Source organism: Neovison vison, chromosome 11 (assembly GCF_020171115.1).
Source record: "Neovison vison isolate M4711 chromosome 11, ASM_NN_V1, whole genome shotgun sequence".
NCBI lineage: Eukaryota > Metazoa > Chordata > Mammalia > Carnivora > Mustelidae > Neogale > Neogale vison.
In genome coordinates, this window is record NC_058101.1 from 606019 (window position 1) to 631181 (window position 25163).

Here is a 25163-nt window from a genome sequence, read left to right on the forward strand (position 1 = left end):
TAAAACAGTAATCGATGACTACGTTCCTCACATTATATACATTTATATTTGTGCATATGTGTGTGTATTTCAAAACCTGAAGTCTTGTCCCATGGTGATACAGTAGGCTTTCCCACTAAAGGAAGGAACAAGGTAAGAAATCTCACTGTTATCACTAGTGCTTAATATGGTAGTACAAATTCTATTAACTTTTGTACAATACCAGGAAGACAGTGGGGTGGGGGTGAGCCACATTTATGAACCAAAAGATAAAATACTTAAGAATAAACAAACCCACTATGTCAAAAAATTTAAAGTAATACTGAAAGAGAAAGATGGCTTAAAGGACAATATGTTCTCATTGGAAAGATTCAACATTGTGTCATTTTCTCTGTAGATTAACATAGTAATTTGATGCAGATTTGATAAAAATATTAACATTCTCATTTTTTGGAAATTAGACAAAAACTGTTTAAAGTTTATGTAATAAACAGTGATAGCAAGGGAAACAGTGTAGGAGAGAAGCAATGGATAAGGGTTTTGGGAATCATGTTCCTATAAAGCCTAAGTATTTAAAACAGGACAGTGCTTGGGGTGCCTGGATGGCTCAGTCGGGAGAGCATCTGATCTCATGTTGTGCTCATTTTGGCAGCACATATTCTAAAATTGGAATGATCATGGGGTCGTGAGTTCAAGCCCCACATTTGGTATAGTGATTGCTTAAATAAATAAACTTAAAAAAAAACAAACGAATGTCTAGCATGTAAATAAATAAGTGGACATAAGGAATGAAAATCCAGAAATACACCTAAATATATCCGGGAATGTAGATCCTAACCTACATCCTAATACGTAATACATCCTAATACATAAATAGTAAATCCAGAAATAAACCTAAATGTAGGAACTTAGTAAAAGTGGTATCTTAAAATTGTAGGAAAAAGACTTTTCAATAAATGCTTTCATTATTAAAACACACACACACACAACTGAACATATATTGTATAGCAGTATGTATTCCAGGTCCTGAGTCAAAATACAAATGAAAAAAGCCACAAATGAATTTACTTAGAAGAAAAATATGGGTGAATTTTTTCATAACATTGGCATGCAGAAGGCCTTTCTCCCTAGTCAAAATTCAGGAACCACTTTTTAGAAAGTGGTGAATTTGACTATTAAAGGATGGCACATCTATACAATGGAATATTTTTCAGTGCTAAAAAGAAATGAGCTATCTAGTCACAAAAAGACAGGAATTTTAAATACCTCTTGCTAAGTGAAGGAAGCCAATCTGAAAAGGCTGTGTACTATATAGTTACAACTAACATTGTGGAAAAAGGCAAAACTCGGGAGAGAGTAGAGAGGTCAGTGGCTGCCAGGAGAGAGGACGGGGATCGGAGGAGAGGGATAAAGAGGTGGAACACGGATTTTGAGGGCGGGGAAGCTTCTGAATGATATTCTGAGTCTGGATGGATGGATTTGGGTGGGTGAATATGTGTCATTATTCGTTTGTCAAAACCCATAGAAAACCCAAAGAACCCTGAAGTAAACCATGGACTTTGCTTGATAATGATGCCTCGGTTGGGGTTGGATTCTGGCAAATGCACTGTGGTGCAGGGCGCTTTATGGTGGGAGGGGCCGGGGTAGGGATGGGTGGGGGGCTTTGTAGTTTTCACCCAGTTCTGTGAACCTGAAACTGCTCTGATAAATAAAATCTATTTTTAAAAAATAGCAATCTTGTGAAACGTAAAAAGAAAAAACCCATAACTAAAATAAAGTCTGACAACCCAATAAAAAAATAGGCAAGTAAAACAGACAAGAATAGAAAAGGACAGAGAAGGAAATATGGATGACCTATAACCATATAAAAAAGATACTCAACATTATGGCACGAGAAATTCAAATGTTAAGTACTCAGAGTAATCATTTTTCACCTATCATTGGTAAAAACCCAAAAGTGTTACTCTGATAAGGCTGGAGGGGAATGTGAAAAGGTACAGTTATCATGGAGGGCAACTTGGCAATAACCGTTAGAATTAAAATTGAATTTATCTTTAACCCAGCAGTTTTACTTCTGGAAATTTATAGCTATCCAGGCCCATGAATGAAATAACATGTACATATAGGTATTTATTTCAGCATTCTTTGTAAAAATAGCAAAAGATTAAAACAACTCACACGGGGCACCTGGGTGGCTCAATTGGTTAAGCAACTGCCTTGGGCTCAGGTTATGATCCTGGAGCTCCAGGATCAAGTCCTGCATCGGGCTTCCTGCTCACTGGGGAGTCTGCTTCTCCCTCTGACCTCTCTGCTCTCATTCTCTCTTTCCCTCTCTCAAATAAATAAATAAAATCTTAAAAAAAAAAAATGACTCACATGTTCACCAGTAGTGAACTAAGTAAGTAAATGATGGTGCCTCGTACAATGGAATACTGTGCCATGTGAATGTATTCATGTACAATAACAAAGGATTTTTTTTTAACAAAGGATTTTTTTTGTTTTTTTTTTTTAAGGTACAGCACAGTACTTGCTGAATTTTTAGACCAAAGTAACTTTAAAGGGAATGTATAAACTAGTGGTGCGTGCAGTTGTAGCTTGGAATGACCGGCTTCTTAAAATTTCTGCTAAATGGATCTTTAAAATCTGTAGGCTTACTGTATTCTTCCCTGTAATTAGCCTTTAAAATTAATTTTTTAAACTGCTCTAAATCACTTAGTAATTCTGACCCAGGAAGATGTACCTTGTTCATTGCATGCTTGCTTGTCCTCTGACACGCTGTCACCGGTCCCTACCTGAAAAGCGTGTTGCGAGGGAAGATCAGTCCCTCAGGTCCTACCCTGTGTTGTTTCTGTTTTTTTCCAAACTGATTCTTCTGTCGAAGGACTGTAAGTTGTAAACAATTAGAAAAGCCCTGTAGTTGTCTCAAAATAATTTAACAAGTTTTTCTTCTTTCTAATACTGAGTGTTCCCAGCAAATGATACCTAAACCAGTTTGATTTATTGGCATTTGGACTAATGAAGTAGTGGTTGGTTCATTGTATTTCTGTGTTAAAAAATTATGCTCTGTGTTACATGTTCAGTATATTTCTATGTAAAATATTCTCTTTAGGAGGATGAAGTTAAAGGAAGTAGACCGTACGGCCATGCAGGCCTGGAGCCCTGCCCAGAATCATCCCATTTACCTAGCTACAGGTAAGTTCCACAGAGAGGAAAGAGTATAAATCACTTAATTTCTTCTTTTCCACATTTGGCTTACTCATACCTGTCCTTTAAAACTTAACTTCAGGGGCGACTGGGTGGCTCAGTGGGTTAAAGCCTCGGCCTTCAGCTCAGGTCATGATCCCAGGGTCCTGGGATCGAGCCCCGCATCGGGCTCTCTGCTCAGCGGGGAGCCTGCTTCCTCCTCTCTCTCTGCCTGCCTCTGCCTACCTGTGATCTCTCTGTCAAATAAATAAATAAAATCTTTAAAAAAAAACTTATTTCAAGCTCCTCTCTTCTAGAAAGCTTCTCCTTCCCTCATGAAGTAACTCCATCGTCCCTTTCAGCTGAGTTTAATGACCTTCTTCTGTGTTATCAGCTCCTTGTTCATCATAGCCTTAGTCATGATACTGGCGCCTGGGGGCTCGGTCGCTTACGTGCCTGCCTTTGGCTCAGGTCATGATCTCACGGTCCTGGGATTGAGCCCCACATGGGGTTCCCTGCTCAGTAGGGAGTCTGCTTCTGTCTCGCTCTCTTTCTCTTTGCCCCTCCACCCCACTTACACTCTCTCTCTCAAATAAATAAAATCCTTAAAAAAAAAATCATACTACATTTACAGTGTCTTCCTCACTTCATAAAAGTTACGTTTTATCTTCATTCCTCAATATTAAGCACATGAGATAACATGTTAAAAAAAAAGTTAATATCAATTTGGATGAAGAACAATTTTGATGCTAGCATTTTTATATAAAAATAGTTACATCATTTATGACTATAAGCGGAGTAAATCAAGAGACTGTTTTTACAGAGTTTTTAAGATATCTATAGGTTTAAAGAGTTACGCGCACCATCCATTCTTACAAACATCGTCTTCAAGCCTTGTGTCAGAATTCATTGCTACAGGAATTTGAGCGATGTTCAATGGCATGCACCCTGAGATGTTAGTCACTAAGACCGCACTCATGAGTGAGATCGTTGGAAAACGTGCATTTCCTTTCTGTTTTGCTTTGGTTTGTACGGTTTTCTCTGAGTCTTTTATTTTTGCACTGTAGTTACCATAAATGTATTTTCCGTAGGAACATCTGCTCAGCAGTTGGATGCAACGTTCAGTACCAGTGCTTCCCTCGAGATATTTGAATTAGACCTTTCTGACCCGTCCTTGGATATGAAGTCTTGTGCCACCTTCTCTTCTTCTCACAGGTATGAGACTGATGAATTTTAAATTCACATTATTTATCATTGGGGTTATTATGTTGTGGTTGATGCCTAGTTTGTCTATAAATAGGTTGTTACTGGAAACTACAAGAAGACCATCAATGACATGAAATATTTCATGAAAAACTATATGAGTGAGTTTCTGTGGAAGTAAAGGAAGGGTGTGTGTGTGCTGTTGACTTTTTTATTGACAACTGACATGTAGGATGGGAAGGAGAGGCTCAATTTTCTAGTTGTTTTTTCCTCATGATACAGTAGGCATACTGTCTCTTATCTCCTTTTCTCAACTGTTTACCAAAAAAAGGATAGGCATGGCTTAAAAAAGGGGTAGTTGGATGAATATGAGGGTGTTAAAAGTGATTATCTCTGAATGGTAGGTTATTTTTTTCGTTGTACTTTCTGTATTTAGAAATACATATCACAGAGATTTTTGTTGACATGATTTCTGATACAGGAGGTATCTGGGTCATCTTCCCAAGTGCTTAACATCTTATCATAATGCAGGAAAAGGACACTTTCATTTGAGTAGTAAAATATGCTTTATTGTCCCAGTAGTTTGGCCGATTTTGGTGAAGAGATTGTACTCTGGCACATGGCGTCTCATGGGACCTCATATTTTTCAGAGCTCTCCCACTATGATGGGAACTCCAAATACCTTTTGGCTCTCAGTTTTCCCACTCACCACCGCTTGTGTCATTGTATACCTCCATGCCACCTTCTCTTTCATCTCCTAGCCAAACCATAATCTTTATTCTCCATCAGTGGGGATACTTGTCATAATAGATATCATTTTGATGTCGCTTTTCCGCCGTTGGAATATATTACTTTTCTTAGAAAATTTTATATACCTCCTTTGGCACTTCTACTACTTTACAGACTACTTGTCAGTGAGTACTTCTGTAGTCAAATAATATCAAAGGAAATGATTGATTAGAGCTCTGTTTTACAGATGAACCAAAAGCAGCTTCGGGAGATTCAGTATCTTGCCTAGAGTCTCACAGTTTCTAAGTGGTAAAACCGTTCTTAATCCCATACCTTTTGACACACAAATCAAGTATACTTTCTGACACTATGTTACCTCTACCAGAAAGTTTTTACTCTCCAGGATTATAAAATCAAATGCACATATGAATATAAATAAAAACTAAAATGCCATTTCACCAAGTCGTGCATGGTTACCAGGAATAGAGGAACAGCAGTGTTTTTAGATTATTTATGAAAACACGTGGAATGAAATACACAATTTTGAATGCTTTCTCTTATCCTTTTGACTTACATCAGTTATTTACTCATTTTCTCTTAAAGGTACCATAAGTTGATTTGGGGCCCTCATAAGATGGATTCCAAAGGGAATGCCTCTGGAGTTCTGATTGCAGGTGGTGAAAATGGAAATATTATTCTTTACGATCCTTCTAAAATTATAGCTGGAGACAAGGAAGTTGTGATTGCCCAAAATGACAAGCATACCGGCCCAGTAAGAGCCTTGGATGTGAATATTTTTCAGGTTAGACTTCTGATGTTTATTCATAACTCTTGAGACATGCACTGCCTATTTGAAATAGGCATACGAATCTGCTGTGCCTCAGTCTTGGAACTGAAAGCTAAAAATGTGTGCCCGTGAGCTGATGAACGAGTGTATTTCCTTGAATAATGGAGGGTTCAGAGTTGGGATCAAGGTAAATGCTGATACCTCCATGGAGGGGATCAGGCAGCGCAGAATCAGTCAGCCTACTTTTGCCATCCTAAGCATAACTTAATGTTAATTATATAAATGTATAGGTTTGCAAATACCTTGAGTTAATAGAACATTAGAGCTTAACAACCGAAACATGAATATTACCCTAAGAAAGTTTAAAATAGTTATTTTTCTTATATTATAAATAAATACTTAGGGTATAGAAATACAACCTGAGCTTCATTTCTGTAGTTTATGGTGCCGGCTCTTTAGATGAGATAGTTAGTTGCTTTGTGTATGAGTTTAAACAGCAGCTGCTTGCTGGGTGGTGTCTTAGGTTATAGGCGGTTACAACCGTAGAGTTCCTCTGTTTTCATAGCCATGTGTCAGTTGATGAAAGAACTTATGAGAGTGAATAGTAAAAGATGAAAGCCAGTATATGAAACCCATTAACTTCCTGTACTTCATGTCACAGGGTTACAGTCTTTTTGACCCTAAAGGTATGCAACAGAGATAACCTAGAAGTACTGCCACCTAGACCAAAATGGAGTGTAAATGCACCAGAAAGACCTGAGGATTTAAGACAGGAGAGTTTACTAGCCCTGTATGGGTCTGGCGGCAGAAGCTGGCTTTGAGGTGTCCGGAGATAGATACCATTATTTTAGGATTCAGTTATTTGTCTGAAACAGTAATTGATTTTGCCTGTTTTTTGTCTCTCTCTCACAATCAGATCCCCTTCCTGCACAAATGATAATCCCCACATGGTTGCATGATTGTTTAAGAATTCATCCATATAATTATTTTTTTAATCTCTTGTATTTTAATATCAGTAGACATACTGTCTTCTTGGTGAAATAGAATCTTATAATACGCTTCTTTGAAAAACCATTGTAGTTTCAGATTATTATCCATAGCATTTAGGAAATCATGAGTTTTGGTTCTTTAATTAAGTAGAAAAGTTGTATACCCTAAAACTGATAGAGCGTTCCATCTCTGAAGTTATTCAGAGTTCTCTTAGTTATTCTTAAATGTTGTTTCATTATTAATTATTTCTTATTGCAGACTAATCTGGTTGCCTCTGGTGCTAATGAATCTGAAATCTACATTTGGGATCTCAACAACTTTGCAACGCCAATGACACCAGGAGCCAAAACACAGGTATTGCATTGATTCTGATGTAATCAAAAGAACCAGCTAATTCTTTAACACTTTATTTATTTCATTTTTTTCACACAGAATATATTGTTTAAAATCAGTGTTTAGATGTTACTGATTTTCCTTCAGGATAGCAAGGTGTTAGTGAACGTGTTCTTTGAAGTATCAGTGAGTCCTTCAGCAGCAAATATTTATTCAGTGCTTATCACCCGACACTGCTTTGATGTATTCGACATGCAGTAATGAATAAAAGAGACAAGTCTTGGATTACTTTTTAAATACAGGAATTTATATAGTATAGTATTTTATGTTGTATAGTATTTTGATGATATCTAATCTTGGAATAAAAATCATAGACTAGAAAGGAAACTTATTTTTTAAGAAAAAAACAGCTCAGCCCCTTTCCTGTGCATTTCTGTAAGGTAAGAAAGAACAGTCTTCCGCTTGCCTCTGTGAGGCTTATGGTCTATAGACTACTCAGGCTGAGGAGCCGTTAAAATGGATCCCAGCATTCTGGCTGTCTTGGAGGTGGTATAATGCTAGCATGTGATCTACCATTTATTTTTATTTATTTATTTTTAAAGATTTTATTTGTTTATTTATTTGAGAGAGAGAAAGAGAAGGGAACACATGGGGGTGATAGGCAGAGGGCAAGGGAGAGAGAGAATCCCAAGCAGACTCAGGACCAGAGCTGAAATCGAAAGTCAGACAACTAACCCATTGAGCTGCCCAGGCACCCCGCGGCTGTAACTTTTGTCTGTGTAGTTGTCCATCATACTGATCAATGTCTACTTGTAGTTCATTATCTGCCTTGTGGGATTTGCAAATTAAGAAAAAGTGCTTGATTTATAGCAGGAGCTTAATAAATGGATGGTGGATGAGACAGTATTAAATGAGGTAAAATACTTGAATTGGTGTGTATACTGAGCTTTAAATTGTATTATATTTATTGAGAACCTATGAATATAAAAAATTTGTGGAATAAATGGTTCAGATTTTAATTAATTCATTTTTTAAAAAGAAGGATCCGATTTTGTACTTAATTGGATCATAAGTGAAAAATGGTTTTCAGTAGTTTCTTCTTTTTAGCCGCCAGAGGATATCAGCTGCGTTGCGTGGAACAGACAAGTTCAGCATATTTTAGCATCAGCCAGTCCCAGTGGCCGGGCCACTGTGTGGGATCTCAGAAAAAATGAACCTATCATCAAAGTCAGTGACCATAGTAACAGGGTGAGTACGTGATTGACTTGTCATGGGCAGAGCCGTGCTGTGTTCCTGCCGTAGCTATTTCTATATTGTCAGTGTTGACAACACATCAAATTTTGTGAAGTCAGTTGCTATCTATTCATGGACCGATCATGTTGGATCGAGGTTTTTTCCTTGGGGAAGATAATAAAATTTCTGATAAAACATGTTGGATACTGTTAATGATGAAGAGAGAGATAGTTAATTAAATTCCTTAATCCATGGTATACTGGTTGTTCTTACTTGACTAGCTGTTTCAAAGCATTATAGCAACTTTTTATCTTTAGCTTTCTCTGGAATATATGAATTTTTCCAGCTAGTAATTATATGACTGTGAACTTGTGGTTTCTAGACTCCTGGCTTCACCTTTTCTGATTAGGCGCTACTCAAATGAGCTAATATCTCCCATTTGCCCAGTAGATATAGCTGTACAACACATTAAATTTTAGACCTTACAGATTCCTTAATACTCTGTCCTAATGTGCTATTAAATAATTTAGACATAATTAAATGGCTTAATCTTGTTAGTTTGTTTTTCATTACATTGTTTAATTTGACATTTTAAAAACAAGTTTGCCTAAATCAGAGAATACATACATAACTTAACAATAACCAAGGTGGGGGGAACAATAACCACAGAAAACTATTTAGAAAAATATTTCTTCAGGATACTGTTTTTCAAAGAATTAGGAATTTTATTATTATTATTTTTTAATATTTTATTTATTTGAGAGAGAGAGAGAGAGAGATCACAAGCAGGCAGAGAGAGAGGGGAGGAAGCAGTCTCCCTGCTGAGCAGAGAGCCCAGCGTGGGGCTCGATCCCAGAACCCTGGGATCATGACCGGAGCCGAAGGCAGAGGCGTTAACCCACTGAGCCACCCAGGCGCTCCTGAATTAGGAATTTTAAAACAAATTTTAATTGAATAAATTATACAGTATGCATTTCCATTATCTTTTGGAATGTTCAGTAGGATATGAATGTCCAGGTAATTCTTAGTAATACTGTTAATTTATTCCATGTAAAAATTGAAATGGTAGCTGTTGCTTTAGATATTCTGTCTTGAATTTTTTGACAAAATAGAGGAAAGGTATGAAACTTTTTTTGTTATAATCTTTTAAAAAAAAAAAAAAAGATTTATTTATTTATTTATTTATTTATTTGAGAGATCCAGCACACTCCGTGGGGGAGGGGCAGAGGAGAAGAGAAGCAGACACTCCACTGAGTGTGGAGCCCCGTGTGGGGGCAATCCCGGTACCCTGAGATCATGACCTGAGCTAAAACCAAGAGTCAGACTTCTGTCTGACTGAGTCACCCATGCACTGTTACTATAATCTTACCTATTTTCATTTTTCCCAAAGTATTAAATTGTATTTAAATTTATATAAAACTTTCCCCCCAGTTACAGTATTGACCAGTAAACTCTTTTTTTTTTTTTTTTTTTTAAGATTTTATTTATTTGTTTGACAGAGAAGATCACAAGCAGGCAGAGAGAGAGAGAAGGAAGCAGGCTCCCAGCTGAGCAGAGAGCCCGATGCGGGGCTCGATCCCAGGACCCTGAGATCATGACCTGAGCTGAAGGCAGTGGCTTAACCCACTGAGCCACCCAGGCGTCCCTAAACTCATTTTTGGTATAGAATTATTCTGGTCCAGAATGGTGCTGTGTATCAAATAGCTGGATGAACTGAAAACATTAAGATTTTTTATTTGGGGGACGCCTGGGTGGCTCAGTGGGTTAAAGCCTCTGCCTTCGCCTCAGGTCACGGTCCCAGGGTCCTGGGATCGAGCCCCACATCAGGCTCTTTGCTCTGCGGGAAGCCTGCTTCCCTTGCTCTCTCTGCCTGCCTCTCTGCCTGCTTGTGATCTCTGTCAAATAAATAAATAAAATCTTTTTTTTTTTTTTTTTAGATTTTTTTTTTATTATTTTATTTATTTGAGAGAGAGAGACAGTGAGAGAGAGCATGAGCGAGGAGAAGGTCAGAGAGCGAAGCAGACTCCCCATGGAGCTGGGAGCCTGATGTGGGACTCGATCCCGGGACTCCAGGATCACGCCCTGAGCTGGAGGCAGTCGTCCAACCAACTGCGCCACCCAGGCGTCCCAATAAATAAAATCTTTTAAAAAAATTTTTTTTTTTTTTAACTTTTAAGAGTCCTGTTGAAGGCTGTTGAATAAAATTTCATAGTTTTAAAGAGACAGCATAGCTTGAAGGTTGCAAATGCAGGCTCTGGAGGTAGCTGTCAGGATTCAAAATTTAATAGTTTTAGGTTTTGTTTTTTCTTGTTGTTTTTTAAAAAACTAAGCCTGAGCTGATGTTTTCTACCATTTGTTTCAACAAAGGCATGTTCCTCAAGCTCATTTTGGCTCTTCATAAAGTAGTAGGATTGATACATTGTGAGCCTTAACTCTCTGCAGATGCATTGCTCTGGGTTGGCGTGGCATCCCGATGTTGCGACTCAGATGGTCCTTGCCTCTGAGGATGATAGATTACCGGTGGTCCAGATGTGGGATCTTCGCTTTGCTTCCTCTCCACTCCGTGTCTTGGAAAACCATGCCAGGTACCATGCTGTACTTCTAAGGAACTTGATTCTTTATTTTTAAAAATACATTTACTTACTGTTTTTGAATTATCAGATAATTGTTTTTAAATTAAGGAATCTATTTTGTCTCTGTCTTGTAAAATTCAGTATAAATTATATGTATTTGAAGCAATAGTCGTCAGATTTTCTCAAAAATGGTAGCCAATTCATATCATAGTAATAAAAAATGTGATAAAGGGTTTTCCACTCCTTTTTTCAGTTATAATGAATAAATTAAAATTCCAGTATGCCACAACATTGTAGGACAACTCTCTTGACATCATCCAGTTTACTAGCATCATAATATTGATGTCTTCCATAACATTCAAGGACATGCAGCAGTTTAAAAGTTTGTTTTATTTCTAGGTGTCTATTTTAATTTAAAAGTATTTTTGAGAAATTTGGGTTATTCTGCTGTTAATTTAATTTTATTTAATTTCTATTTTTTATCATTTTTAAAAAGATTTATTTATTATTTATTTTTAAGAAAGAGTGAGAGCCTGAGAGCAGGAGTGGGAGGGGCAGAGGGAGAGAGGATCTCAAGGAGAGAGCACAGAGCCCAGCTTGGGGCTTGACCTCACAATCCCGAGATCACAGCCTGAGCTGAAATCAAAAGTCGAACCCTTAACCAGCTGTACCATGTGGGTGCCCCTGCTTTTAATTGTAATAAATGTGCAGATTCTCTAAAAAGGTATGAGTGGGGTACCTGGTTGGCTTATTTGATAGAACGTGCAACTCTGGTCTCTGGGGTTATGAGTTCAAGCCCCTCGTTGGGTATAGAAATTACTTTTTTTTAAAAAAATGGTTAAAAAAATTAAAATTTAAAAAAAATTAAAAGATTTGCAAATTTTCTCAGGCATTAAATTTTTTTTTAAAAGATTTTGTCAGAGAGAGAGAGAGAGAATGCACAGGCAGACAGAGTGGCAGGCAGAGGCAGAGGGAGAAGCAGGCTCCCTGCGAGCAAGGAGCCCGATGTGGGGACTCGATCTCAGAACGCCAGGATCATGACCTGAGCCGAAGGCAGCCGCTTAACCAACTGAGCCACCCAGGTGTCCTGGTAGCATTAAACTTAAATGTAAATTAGCATGCTTCCTAACATTGATATACAGGCACCCAGGGAATTTATATGTATTTGTTTAACAGTTTTAAACAAGAAACAAATCCCTTTTAACGTTATAATATTTTCTGAGTACTTTTGGACTTTCTTTCTTGTTTAAGGATATATAGACTAAAGCTTTAAATTCTATTTTCCCAGTGGGTAGTGGATTTGCACACTAAGAGGCCTTAAAGTTTTTGACCTCTCCTTAACTTTATGTAAAGGAGAAAAGAGTCCAGTAAAATGCAGTCCTGTTTAGATATTACTGCTTCAGTCAGCATTTTAGCAAAGAAGGGATGATTGGGGTAAGTTGTAATATTTTTCCCATGTTAGATAAGGTTTTGTTCATTCATTCAACATGTACTTCTTGAACATGAGCTCTGAGCCAAGCACTATGCTACGATTCAGTGACAGATAAAAATCCCTGCCCTCGGGAGGTTTGCGTAATAGTGGGAGGACACTGACATTTGTACAATATGGGAAGTGTACAAGCACTTTAAGTATGAAGTCAGTTGATCCTCATAACAAGTCGATGGTACAGATGCCATTAGCCCATTTTACGAATTGGAAATTGAAGCTCAGTAAGGTAAACTTGGCCTAGATCACATAACCAGTCAAGTGCTGACTTCTGATGCAAACATTCTGATCCTGGAATCTGTGCTCCTTGTTTTTTGTTTTTTTTTTTTTTAGATTTTACTTATTTATTTGACAGAGAGAGACACAGCGAGAAAGGGAACACAAGCAGGGAGAGTGGGAGAGGAAGAACCAGGATCCCTGCTGAGCAGGGAGCCCGATGTGGGGCTTGATCCCAGGACCCTGGGATCCTGACCTGAGCCAAAGGCAGATGCTTAACACCTGAACCACCCAGGCGCCCCTAGAACCACCTGAACACCTGAACCACCTAGGGCGCCCCTAGTGTCTGGGCTCTTGACACTATATCTACTGCCAGTTTTAGGTGTGATCTCAGAAGACCACACTGAGCTGCAGGAGCAGATCAACTCTCTGTTTTCTCAGTTTTCTCCTTCTAATAATACATGCAGGAGGTGGCTTGGATGAGATTTACGGTCCTTTCCTGCTCTATAATTCTGTGATGTTTTTTTCTTTAATACCTATAAGAACGTAATGGTCTTTATTTTTTTTTTTTAAGAATTTATTTTATTTTATTTTATTTTATTTTATTTTTTTTAAAGATTTTATTTATTTATTTGAGAGAGAGAGAGACAGTGAGAGAGAGCATGAGCGAGGAGAAGGTCAGAGAGCGAAGCAGACTCCCCATGGAGCTGGGAGCCCGATGTGGGACTCGATCCCGGGACTCCAGGATCACGCCCTGAGCCGAAGGCAGTCGTTTAACCAACTGCGCCACCCAGGCGTCCCTTATTTTATTTTTTTAAAGATTATTTATTTATTTGTTTGACAGACAGAGATCACAAGCAGGCAGAGAGAGAGAGAGGAGGAAGCAGGCTCCCCGCTGAGCAGAGAGCCCGATGCGGGGCTCGATCCCAGGACCCTGGGATCATGACCTGAGCCAAAGGCAGAGGCTTTAACCCACTGAGCACTCAGGTGCCCCTATTTTATTTATTTGACAGAGATCACAAGTAGGCAGAGAGGCAGGCAGGGGCAGGGGGAGCAGGCTCCCTGCTAAGCAGAGAGCCTGACTCAGGGCTCAATCCCAGGACCCTGAGATCATGACCTGAGCCGAAGGCAGAGGCTTAACCCACTGAGCCACCCAGGCGCCCCCATAAATGTTCTTTAAAATGTGATATTAAATATGTATGAATTTCTTTGAAAGGCATTCTTGACACGCTTGAAATTCTTGACATGCGTGATTGGATTCTAAAGGGGGAGCAGTTAGAAAGTATATTGATGCAGTTGGAAATTTGGATATAGACTATATATTTTAAAATACTGCATATAAATAAGAAATATTTTCAGTATGTAATTGTATTGTGGTTATGCAGAAGGATGATTTTATCCTCAGAGGTAAGTGTGGGGGTGACGTGTCATAATATCTCTGATTAACTCTCAAATGCTCAGTGTATGTATGGAGAGAGAGAGAAAGCCACTTAGAGTAAATGTGGCCAAACCAGTGAGTCAAAGTGAGGAGTATAAGGCCGTACATCGTACTGTCCTTATAATTTTCACAAAGATTTTAATTTCTTAAAAAATAAAAGATTAGTGGGGCTCCTGGGTGGCTCAGTTGTTGAACATCTGCCTTCGGCTCAGGTCATGACCCCAGGCTGCCTGCTTCTACCTTTCCCTCTCTCTCTTCTACTCCCCTGCTTGTGTTCCCCCTCTCTCGGTGTCAAATAAATAAACAAAATCTTCAAAAAAAAAAAAATAAAATGTTAGAAACAAAATGCAGTCTTAATTTGGGTTCTTGTCCTATACAGTGTTTTCCTGATTCTGCGAAGATACTGAATATCTTCTCAGTGATCAAAGAGTGTACACATTCCTCAATTACTTTCCATAAAGATTATATGAAATTATACTTCTCTTAGCAACATGTGTCTCCAGAACCTAGACAGGAATCATTGGGAGACTTGGTTTTCTGAAGATTAAAAATTTCTTCACCTTGTGTTTTTTATAGGGGGATTTTGGCAATTGCTTGGAGCATGGCAGATCCGGAATTGTTGCTGAGCTGCGGAAAAGATGCTAAGATTCTCTGCTCCAACCCTAACACAGGAGAGGTGTGAGGAGGAACCATTTCTCAGACTATAACTACTATAATATATATTTTTTTAAGATTTTACTTATTTATTTGACCGAGAGAGACAGTGAGAGAGGGAACACAAGCAGGGGGAGTGGGAGTGGGAGAAGCAGGCTCCCCGCAGAGCAGGGAACCCAGTGCAAGGCTCCATCCCAGGGCCCCGGGATCATGACCTGAGCCAAAGGCAGCTGCTCAATGACTGAGCCACCCGGGCGCCCCGCTATTATATATGTTTTTGGTAGCCGAATAAGAAATTTTCCATATGGATTCTTTAGTGCATTAATATAGTTAAGGACATGGAGATAGAGATACGTGCGAAATGTTAATCTAGGAGAGATTTTATCAGGAATATTATTTAACCCTCACCTGTTTCATCCAAGAAAGTCAGCCATTGAAGTAGTATTTTCGAAATTAGTAATCATCCCCTACTGCCCATTTCTTTCTTTTTTTTTTTTTTTTAAAGATTTTATTTATTTATTTGACAGAGAGAGATCACAAGTAGGCAGAGAGGCAGGCAGAGAGAGAGGAGGAAGCAGGCTCCCCGCTGAGCAGAGAGCCCGATGTGGGGCTCGATCCCAGGACCCTGAGATCATGACCTGAGCCGAAGGCAGTGGCTTCACCCACTGAGCCACCCAGGCGCCCTCCTACCCCCCATTTCTAATAAAAGATGTTGACCCACACTCAGAAATACTTGGTTTGATTTATTTAATGTGTGATCTCTGGAAATCAGTGTTTTTAAAGCAGGAGCGTTCAAGGTTTGGGTCTTTTTCCTACCTTACCATTCCTGAAGAGTCTCTCTGATTTTTGGAAATCCGTTGTATGTTTTTAATTTCTCTTCTGAACTATACAGCAGGAATATACTTTATAATATTTGTCATATGTTCTATACATAGAAATTTAGATGTGGGAAATTTATTTCTTTTCAATATAAATGTTTTATAAATGCAACTTAATTGCTTTTAATCGCTTTAGATTAAATTAATGGACAAAAAGATCTCTGAGTATTTTAAAAATTATTTTTCTCAGCTGAATGAATGGTTTCCGTCTTTTCAGTATTGGGCAATAGACCATAGATTTTTGTTTTTTAGGTTTTATTTTTTACTTCACTTTTTTAGAATTTTATGTATTTATTAGGGAGAGCTCACACACCAGTATGGGGGAGGGGCAGAAGGAGAGAGAGAAGCAGGCACCCCTCTTTGATAGGTTTTAATATATAGAAACAAGCACTTTTGTTATTTGATTTGTGGTTTTAAGTTTTCTAAAAGAAGGTAGAATCGTTCAAGTTAGGGAAGATAGGACAAAAAAATTAAAGTAAGTTTTCCCTCATATGTTTGTGGACCAAATAATAAAATCTTAAATTTTATAATGTGCCTTTCCTAGTGAGTTCAAAATCATGGAAATTACTGTTCTAATTTTATCCGTTCTATGATTTGATAAAATGAATTTTGCTTATGATTAGTTGCGTGTGCTTGGACTTTGAAGCCATAGACTTTTAGTATATGCTGGAAATAAAAAGTTTATTAGATTTTTTTTACTCAAGTGCAAATTAGGAATAGAACAATGATTTAAAGAACCTGAATAATGAGTCTTATTGACCAATGTAAGCCTTAAAGGTGAGTAAGCTAGGTACCTTTTTACTTAATTCTGTTTTCTTATAAAACTGAACATTTCAAATATCCCACAAAGTCAAAGTTAGTTTGACTTCTTAAAACCATAAAACCGGGGCGCCCGGGTGGCTCAGTCGGTTAAGCATCTGCCTTCCGTTCAGGTCATGAGCCCAGGATCCTGAATCTAGCTCCTAGTCTGGCAGGCCCCTTGCTCAGCAGGGAGCCTGCTTCCCCCCTCCCTCTGCCCTTGCCCTTGCTTTCTCTGTCAAATAAATAAAATCATTAAAAACAGACATAAAACCTATCCTCCTGTGAGCATCAGTTACCATCACACTGAGTTAGCAATAATTACTACATTGTAAAGGTTTTACATCAACCACTTGTTTACAGTTTTTCTGTATTTTTCTCCTTCTGAAGTGTTTATGCTGAACCTGTTTCCATTCTGCAGTAAGATAAATGATGTATACATGGTTTTGCTTGACTAAAAACCAAATTTCTCAGTGAATTCTTCCTTCTTGAGGTTATTTTTTAACTGTGGTCTTCAGATAGCCTAAATATGATTGTCTGGATCTTGGCAAGTAGCAGAGTTGGGCAGGAGATCAGACCGTTCTCTCTTAGAGTTTTTAACAAGCTGACTCTGATTTGTTCTGGTCATTCAGATGCATCTGCTACTACCACCTCAATAAAAACCGAAAAACTTTAGTTTTTAATATGTACTTATTCTAAATCTGGTCACAAGTTTGAAGAAGCATTCATTTTTATCCTAACAGCTTACCATAGTGGACTCCTTTTGTACTTTAAATGAATTTTTATGATTGTTTTTCCTGGTTCAACAAACTTTCTAAAAGGAAGTGTTTCATTAAGCTGCGCACATGGATCACGCTCATTCACGTGTTTTGGGTGTCGAGTGGCTTTACTGTTTTCTGACCCTTGTTGTCGTTGCCTAGGTGTTGTATGAACTTCCCACCAACACACAGTGGTGCTTTGACATTCAGTGGTGTCCCAGAAACCCTGCTGTCTTATCAGCGGCTTCCTTTGACGGGCGGATCAGCGTGTATTCCATCATGGGTGGGAGTGCAGACGGCTTAAGGCAGAAACAAGTCGACAAGGTAATACAAAGTGTTAAAATGTTCAATTACAACACTTGAAAAATTCCATCTTGTTTAATGATTTGAAGATGACTTTATGTTCAGGGCTACTGATTAATTGGATGCTCATGATAAAAATATTTCATGGGTATGACTTGAAAACATGCAACAATCTTGTATAAGTTACAAATTCTCATGTAATTATGTTTTTTAGCTTTCATCGTCCTTTGGGAATCTTGATCCCTTTGGCACAGGACAGCCCCTTCCTCCATTGCAGATTCCTCAGCAGACGGCTCAGCATAACATAGTGTTGCCTCTCAAGAAGCCACCCAAGTGGACCCGAAGGCCTGTTGGAGCTTCCTTTTCTGTAAGTGCATTCGTTTCTGCGGCTGGTCAGCGCAGAGGACTTCTCTTGGTAAAGTGCTCTTAGAGGGTCACTCAGGTGCAAGAGGATTGAGATGTGTTAAGTTTTTCTCACTCAAAGTGGCTTCTCAGAAAAAATGGGAACTTCTCTTTTTTTTTTTTACTTAAATTGTGGTAAGATATAGAGGACATAAAATTTACCATGTTCACCATTTAGAAATGCCCAGTTCAGTGGCATTACGCACATTTACATTCTCGTGCAACCTTTACCCTGTCCATCCTCTTATTAAACTTCAGTCTTTTTTTCTTTTTTTCTTTGGAGGAAGGTATATCTGTGTATTCTTCCTTCCTTCAACTTTTTTTTTTCTTTTTTTTTTATTTGTCAGAGAGAGAGGGAGAGAGAGCGAGCACAGGCAGACAGAGAGGCAGGCAGAGGCAGAGGGAGAAGCAGGCTCCCTGCAGAGCAAGGAGCCCGATGTGGGACTCGATCTCAGGACGCTGGGATCATGACCTGAGCCGAAGGCAGCTGCTTAACCAACTAAGCCACCCAGGCGTCCCCTTCTAACTTTTTAAAATTGCCAATTTCTTCTTTTTTATAGTAAAAAAACATGTAGCGTAGAATTTGCCATTTTAGAGGCGCCTGGGTGGCTCGTCCGTTAAGCGTCTTCCTTCGGCTCAGGTCATCGTCCCAGGGTCCTGGGATCCAGTCCCACATGGGGCGCCCTGCTCAGCAGGAAGCCTGCTTCTCCTACTCACCCGCTTCTGTTCCTTCTCTCAATGTCTGTCTGTCTCTCTGTCAAATAAATAAATAAAATCTTAAAAATTGGGGCGCCTGGGTGGCTCAGTGGGTTAAGCCTCTGCCTTCGACTCAGGTCATGATCTCAGGTTCCTGGGATCGAGCCCCATGTTGGGCTCTCTGCTCTGCAGAGAGCACCCCCCCACCAACCTCCCTACTTATGGTCTCTTTCTGTCAAGTGAATAAATAAAATCTTTTTTTAAAAAATCTTTTTAAAAAACTTGCCATTTTAACCCTTTTTAAGTGTGCAGTACAGTATGTTAACTGTATACATTTGTTGTGCAGCAGCTCTCCAGAACTTTTTTACTTTACAAAACTGAAACTCTTTTCCAATTAAACAACAACTGCTCTTTTTCCCTTCTCTAGCCCCTGGTAATCACATTCTACATTCCGTTTCTGAGTTTAACAACTTTAGATACCTCGTATAAATGGAATCCTGTAATATCTGTCTTTTTGTGATTATTTTGTCTCTCACAGCATAAGGTTCTCAAGGGTCATCCATGTTGCTGTGTAGGACAAGATTTCCTACTTCTAAAAGGCTGAATAATAGTCTACATTTTCTCTATGCATTTATCCATCAATGGACATTAAGGTTGCTTCCCCCTCTTGCTAGTGTGAATAATGCTGCGGAGAACATTTGTGTGCAGTTATGTCTTTGAGATCCTATTTTTGATTCTTTTGGATATATACACAGAAGTGGGATTACTGGATCTTATGGTAATTCTGTTTTTAATTTTTTGAGGAACCTCCAAACAGTTTCCCATTTTCCCGCACCATTTTTTACTCCCATCAGCAATGCGCATGGGCTCTAATTTCTCTACATCCTCAGTAACAGTGTTCTTTCCCGTTTGTTTACATAACAGTCATCCTAATGGATATGAAATGATACCTCATTGTGGTTTGATTTGCATTTTCCTGATGAGTAGTGATGTGGAGCATCTCTTCATGTATCCGTTGGCCATTTGTATGTCATCTTTGGAGAAATGTCTGTTCAAGTCTTTTGCCCATTTTTTTTTTAATCAGGTTGTTTGGGAATTTTGTTATTGAGGTGTCGGAGTTTGTTATATATCCTGAATGTTAACTCTTGACCAGATGAATGATTTGCAAATATTTTTCTCCCATTCTGTATCTTTTTTATTCCGTTGTTTGTTTCCTTTGCTGCACAGAAGCCTCATTTGTCGATTTTTGCTTTTGTTGCCCGCGCTTTTGGTGTTACGTCTATATCATTGCCATATTAATGTCCTCGAACTTCAGCTTAGAAAACCCTGGCTGTCCTTACAAACCAGAAAGAAGAGATAAAGTCCTTTCCTAAATATTCTTACTGCGCTACTGTTTTTAAGTTTGGCCTAGAACAGTCTGTTGTCCAGTGTTGGGTCACATTCTTCATTCAACCTACAGGTACAAGAAAACTTCATTTGTGCTAATATTAGTAGCTAAAGGGTATTTTTTAATAGCTAAAATGTTTTTACTTACTTTATTTATTAGTGTGCCAGCCACTGTTCTAAGCATTTTACATATAGTGTAACTCATTAAATTCTCACAACTGCCTATAAAATAGCTACTACTGTTAGCCCATGTTGTAATAGAAAGGCACAGAGGAATTAATAACCTTGCTAATCTTACAGTTACGAAGATTTGAAGCACTTCTCCTGCCAGTCTAATCAGATGCCTATTGTACCTAACGATGAGAGTGAGTCCCTTGGTAATAATGCCTAAAACAAAGATACTAAACTTGCATTATTTGGGGCACCTGGCTGGCTCAGTCAGTATAGCGTGCAACTCTTGATATTAAGGTCATGAGTTCAAGCCCCACATTGGGGGGTAGATTAAGTAGATTAAAGATAAAAAATTTTAAAAGCTTATATTATTCATTTTCCCAGTCATCATAACAGAACTTTATACATCATAGAATTATGCATATTTAAACCTTTTTTGAAACTGAATGAATGATGTCCTCTGCAGTTACTGTTGAGTGCTTGCTATCATTCTTCTATTAATCAGGCTCAGAAGTTCTCTTTCGACCTCTTATGTTCATTCCTCAGGTCCAGACACTGCTCTCCTTATAAATCTCTTGGGTTTAATTCTATTACTTGGCTGTTAACTCTGCCTAATTCTTCGTCTTCTCACACTGAACTGTTACATGATTGTAACTTGTCTGTTCCCCTAATCTATACTACATCTGTCTAGTCTGGTCTTCCTAAAAGAGACCTTTGATTATGTCACTCATAAATCCATTCTTTGGATTTAATTAATGTTCTCATCCCTCTTGTTTACTTTACTCTGTGTACTCCTGCTTTGGAATCTTTTCTTTTGTTTGTGACTTTCCTTTTTTTTTTACTGAATACTAACCATTCATCCAGTTAGTTCCTTCCTTCCCTAAGTAACTAAAACAATTATTATTATTAAACTGTGTGCAGGGGTGCCTGGGTGGCTCAGGGGGTTAAGCCTCTGCCTTTGGCTCAGGTCCTGATCCTGTCAGGGTCCTGGGATTGAGCCCCGCATTGGGCTCTCTGCTCCGCGGGGAGCCTGCTTCTCTCTCTCTCTCTGTCAAATAAGCTTCTTGAGGACAGACTGTTTTTCAGGTACGTTCCAGTGCCTGAACTGGTCCCTGACAGACAGGAGATGTTCCCTTTGTATTTCAATGTCTTATGAGTGAGGAGTGACCGTCTTTGCATCCGCATTCACCCTTCTCCTCCGGCCGGTCCTGGAGTATTGTAAAGCTGTAAATAACACTCTTCTTTCTTACCCGTGCGTGTTTAGAACCACGTGAGAGACAGAGATCTGCTGCTGTTCTGCGGCTCCAGTGCGGCCGTAGGCGGGCACGGAGGCTCTAGCGCAGCCGCACAGCCGCCGCGGCCTGGTAACAAGCTAGCCCGTGCTCTCCGGAGAGCTGGGCCTTCTGTTGGCCGCTCCGTCCCCAGGGTCGGACTTCGTAAGCGTGTGTGTAGCTTCACCCCTGTAGTAGGCGGCAAATCCGGTACTCTTGGCCTTCCCTTGAAGGTGCAGGCGGCCGATCCACAGGGGACAATCCACGATTGTCTAGGCGGGGAGACAGCTGTAAAAAGTGCCGAGGGGCTGGCGTGAGTGAGCCTGCTGCGTCTCTTCCCCGAAGGATGCCAGTCAGTCCTCCCCGAGGACAGCGTGAGGGACAGAAGGGCAGGCGGGTTTCCTCCTCTGCTGGTTCCTCTTCCACAGTGCGAGGAAAACGCCCTCTGTGCACATGAGCGGTAGCATGTCCGAGGCCCCTCCAGTGTCTTTCGGTTACCAGTGAAGTTTCAGAAGTTGTGTTGTCTTTAGGGTTATCTTTATGAATGTAAATAATTTACCTGAACATCCGAGTGTCGATTTATCAACGTCCTGTAGTACGAATTGAGTCTCTTCTCTGCAGTAATGGATTAGTGCACTTACAGACTTCCTTCCAGTTTTCCAGTTTTTTCCACTTCCAAATTTTTTACTTTTGCCAATTTTTGTAAAGTACATTGTTTTTATACTGTTAAGACTTTAAAAAATTTTTTATTGTGTTCAGTACCAATATTTAAGTTTTCTTTTGGTCAGTTTGAAAAAATGATGACTAACAAGCAGCACTTACATTATTTTTTTAATGCTCCTTTCTTTTTTCCTTTTTATATGTTTTTCAGTGTGAATTCAGTTAATTGACATGGCATTTGCATTATTGTGATTATGTAATGGTGTAATATTATTACCTAGAACCAAGGATGTGAATAAGCCTCTTGTGAAATCCTCCTGTGAAACCCAGTTTGGGTTTTGTTACTGGGGTGGGATTGCAGTTTTCACCAACTTCCCTAAAACGTGGGGAGACCCAGCAGTTTTGCCCTTCTGTGAAGTTTTGTAGTCTTATCTGCTGCTCATTTAGAGCTTACAAATGCCTGTTGTACCCAGTTTTATTCTCAGGTTAAATTCCTTAAGGAGAGTGCTTAATGCTTTGTTGGTGTTTCAGTTTATGTAAAAACAATAATCCTTGTACCAAAATGACTGAGTATAAAGAACCATATTTGGTCGTCTGTTTCCTCCTTTACCTGTATTTATTGATACATATTTATTGATATATAATTATTGATATATAATGAAGATACTATTCAGATAGTAGCTGCTTACTTGCTATGTGCAAGGCAGGTATTGGGTACAAGAATGAAGCAGACACAGAACCACAATCCCTGTGAGTATAGGAGAGGCGGAACTTTGCACCTAGAGTTTCCCCCGGACCTGAGAATTAAGTTGATAAAGACAGATTAACAGGGGAAGAGCATACAGGCTTTCTGCACACCTGGGCTCCCGTGGGGAAATGAAAACACAAACAAGTGGCAAAATCTACGTGCTTATGTACTAGGTTGGACAAAGAATGGCCGTGGTGGAAAAGGAACTCAAATATCTAGAGAGACTAAAGGGAGGTAATGTTACTTAACCAGGTCTGTTTCTGCAGGTTTCTTTCCCCTCTGCTGATAGGAATGTTTCTTCCCCCTGGTGTAGAGAGGGCAGCTGTCACAGGAGAGTTTTATCTCCAGCTTTTGGGAAGAAAAGAGGAGGTCAGGATGCCCTTCTTTCCTGCTGTTTTCCAGGTAGTCCTTGGCTTGGAGTAGTCCTCATGCCAGAACGCATATTTTGGAGGGGCATATTCTGCCTCCCTTTAAAGCTTGGAGCCGAGAACAGAGGGGAGGCAAATACATATAAGCTAGTAGTTGAATCGAAAGAGATCTCTAATAGGGGCGCCTGGGTGGCTCAGTGGGTTGGACCTCTGCCTTCAGCTCAGGTCATGATCCCAGGGTCCTGGGATCGAGTCCCGCTTCGGGCTCTCTGCTCAGCGGGGAGCCTGCTTCCTCCTCTCTCTCTCTGCCTCTCTGCCTGCTTGTGATCGCTCTCTGTCAAATAAATAAATAAAATCTTCAAAAAGAAAGAAAGAAAGAAAGAGATCTGTAATGTATTGACGGCAGATATGAGGTGGAAGAGGTGGCATTTCCCCGGGCCTTGAAGAGAAATGAAGTTGAGTCGTGCAAGTTAGTAAAAACAAATAGGTGAGAAACTGTGGGGCACAGTAAATAGAACATTTTCTCTAGAAGGCAGGTGGTGTGAAGAACAACAGGGAGTGGAGGCTGGAGTCAGACCGTGGGGTACGGGAGACGGTATCAGCTGCTTCTATCCAGAGCGAGAGCTACCAAGGCCGTAGTTCTTTTCCATTAGCGGGTTTTGCAGGAAGCACACTTGCGGGCCATCTCCTTGACTGACTTTGTTCTTTGTTCCGTTTCCAGTTCGGAGGCAAACTGGTTACCTTTGAGAACGGCAGAGCGCAGGCCCAGCAGGGAGCTGAGCCGCCCCACCACGTGTTCGTCAGTCAGGTCGTCACCGAAGAGGAGTTTCTGCAACGGTCGGACCAGCTGCAGCAGGTCCTGCGGTCGCAGGGATTTGTCAGTTTCTGTCAGAAGAAAATCGAGGCTTCTCAGACTGAGTTTGAGAAGAATGTGTGGTCCTTTCTGAAGGTAAAGTTGAGATTAAAACCGTTTCATTTTCTGCAGATTTAACTCTTCCCAATTATATTCTCGTTCTGTTCTTAATTAAAGAAATTATTGCAGGCTTGTGATTTCAGGAGTTTTCTGATTTGAGATTAAAGAAACCTTATGAAGAGCACGTGACCGTATTTTTATGTCAAGAGCTCTTCCCTCTCTGCTTTGACGAGCCCAGTATGAAGTACTTTTTTAAGAAGTAAAAAACGACATGATAGTTATATTTATATGGGAGATATTTAACATTCGGCAAACCTATCTTAAAGCTATAACACAGAGCTTAGTTTAATAAAAACGATATTTAATTTCTTTAGTAGATCCAGTTATGGAAAATGGGAAAAGAGGGAAAGCATAGGGGAGAGAGGTTGGAGGCATTTCTCACTCCTTTTACCGAGTTGCATTTATGACAAGAGGAAATAGGGTTTCTGGTTGGTCATTTTGCCTCCACTGGAGTGTCTGTTTCTTGATACTAAATTTTCCAAAGAGATCTTAAATGCAGTAAGATTAAATTCTGAAATTACAGAATTTTATATTTTGTAATCGTTAATTTTGGGAAGGAGTTTTAGGACATTGAGTGTTCTGTGGAGCATTGCGTTTTGCATGCCTGTAACCATCGGACGCCAGTTCGCTCGTATTTACAGAAATTATAGTTTAAAGGTAAGCTTTGGGGCGCCTGGCTGGCTTAGTCAGTAGAGCATTCAACTCTTGGTCTTAGGGTCGTGAGTTCAAACCCCGCAGTAGGCATGGAGCTTCCTTAAAAAGTAAAATAAAAGTAAGCTTTATTTGACAAGGGTAATTAATAACGATTACACTACTATTAAAGAAAACTCTATGGGGGAATGTTTCTTACAGCGAGCCTTCTACGTAGTAGATATAGAAAGCTTTAGTTGGTAACAGTAGACTTTAGTAGACTTTAATTTTTATAATTTCTAATAATTCTACTTGCA

At 39.5% G+C, this 25163-nt stretch overlaps 1 protein-coding gene across 11 annotated transcripts in view; it reads left to right on the top strand.

The window, feature by feature from the left end:
- SEC31A (SEC31 homolog A, COPII coat complex component) overlaps positions 1 to 25163 on the top strand; it is an 81887-nt gene that overhangs the window by 7960 nt on the left and 48764 nt on the right. For all 11 annotated transcript variants that reach the window (XM_044224689.1, XM_044224690.1, XM_044224691.1 and 8 more), the window contains exons 2-11: positions 3089 to 3171; positions 4254 to 4377; positions 5698 to 5896; positions 7130 to 7225; positions 8312 to 8452; positions 10880 to 11022; positions 14727 to 14826; positions 17401 to 17562; positions 17756 to 17908; positions 23965 to 24192. In XM_044224689.1, the coding sequence (XP_044080624.1) occupies positions 3093 to 3171; positions 4254 to 4377; positions 5698 to 5896; positions 7130 to 7225; positions 8312 to 8452; positions 10880 to 11022; positions 14727 to 14826; positions 17401 to 17562; positions 17756 to 17908; positions 23965 to 24192 (1425 nt within the window). In that variant the 5' untranslated portion in view covers positions 3089 to 3092. The remainder of the gene's footprint in view (positions 1 to 3088; positions 3172 to 4253; positions 4378 to 5697; positions 5897 to 7129; positions 7226 to 8311; positions 8453 to 10879; positions 11023 to 14726; positions 14827 to 17400; positions 17563 to 17755; positions 17909 to 23964; positions 24193 to 25163) is intronic.